This window comes from Mesitornis unicolor, unplaced genomic scaffold (genome assembly GCF_000695765.1).
Source record: "Mesitornis unicolor isolate BGI_N332 unplaced genomic scaffold, ASM69576v1 scaffold6143, whole genome shotgun sequence".
NCBI lineage: Eukaryota > Metazoa > Chordata > Aves > Mesitornithiformes > Mesitornithidae > Mesitornis > Mesitornis unicolor.
This window is the reverse complement of record NW_010172513.1, coordinates 12,466-13,437: the sequence shown is the minus strand read 5'-3', so window position 1 is coordinate 13,437 and position 972 is coordinate 12,466. Positions and strand designations below refer to the sequence as shown.

The 972-nt window shown below is 45.3% G+C and overlaps 1 protein-coding gene across 1 annotated transcript in view; it reads left to right on the top strand.

The window, feature by feature from the left end:
• Window positions 1-972, top strand: part of LOC104537507 — a 20,386-nt gene that overhangs the window by 18,092 nt on the left and 1,322 nt on the right. The window contains exons 14-15 of the mRNA XM_010180407.1: window positions 216-322; window positions 521-586. Coding sequence (XP_010178709.1) covers window positions 216-322; window positions 521-586 — 173 coding nt within the window. The remainder of the gene's footprint in view (window positions 1-215; window positions 323-520; window positions 587-972) is intronic.

Below are 972 nucleotides of genomic sequence, written 5' to 3'. Positions count from 1 at the left end.
AAAAAAAAAGGAGATGGGGGGGGCGTAAAAAAAAAGCCAGCCAGTAAAATCAACCTGCCTAAGTCTGAGAGGTCAGAAAAGTGCTAGCTCTTGGTAGCTCTTCATGTGAAGGTGAAACATAGGTAAGACTTTATACCTTCTTTTTGGAAAGTCAGCTAAGGAAACAAGCATCACTTTGCAGATTGCTGAATACTTTTGTTTTGTTCTTTCCTCAGGATGCAAAGCATCGTTAACAGACTGAGTCGCCTCCTGAAACCAGGAGGAATGATTTTGTTACGAGATTACGGCCGTTACGATCTGGCCCAGCTTCGGTTTAAGAAAGGTATTTTCTTCCCCCTGGGGAGTCTTGCCAGATCACTCATAGGTGATGCTTCTCAGGAGTAGTGTCTACTCTGTTTAGGAGACAGCTCATTAATTCCCCTCGAGCACAGCATGTTCTGGGAGAAGTGCCTGTAGTTGGATGGCAGTTGTTGATTTTTAAATGATAGGTGGTAACTGTTTAAATCCCTCTTGCCCTTAGGTCAATGTCTGTCTAATAACTTCTATGTGAGAGGTGATGGCACCAGAGTCTACTTCTTCACTCAAGGTAGGAGGCTAGAAAACATCCTTTGACTCTCCTCTCACCTCTTTTTGTCCCTGTGCCCTCAAGTTTTGCCACTGGCTCTTTCCAGTCTCTTTCATGGCGCTGTGTGAAACGTTAAGTGTCTCCCAGTTTCATGGGGACCTGGACTTGTCTCTTGCTGATGCAAATATGGCATGGTAAGTTCCTTAGTGGAAAATCCTTTGAGAGAAAGACTGGTGTTTGCTACACTGGGAGGGGTGAGATTGGAGGAGCTCTCCTTGAATCTTTTTGCCTGCAGAAGGTAGAGTGAGATGTACTCCACTTGAAGGACCTTCTCTTAACTTCACTGGTTTCCTACAGGGAAGTATGAAGGGTGTGCTTCAGCAGAAAGCTGAGGCAGCCTCTCTGGT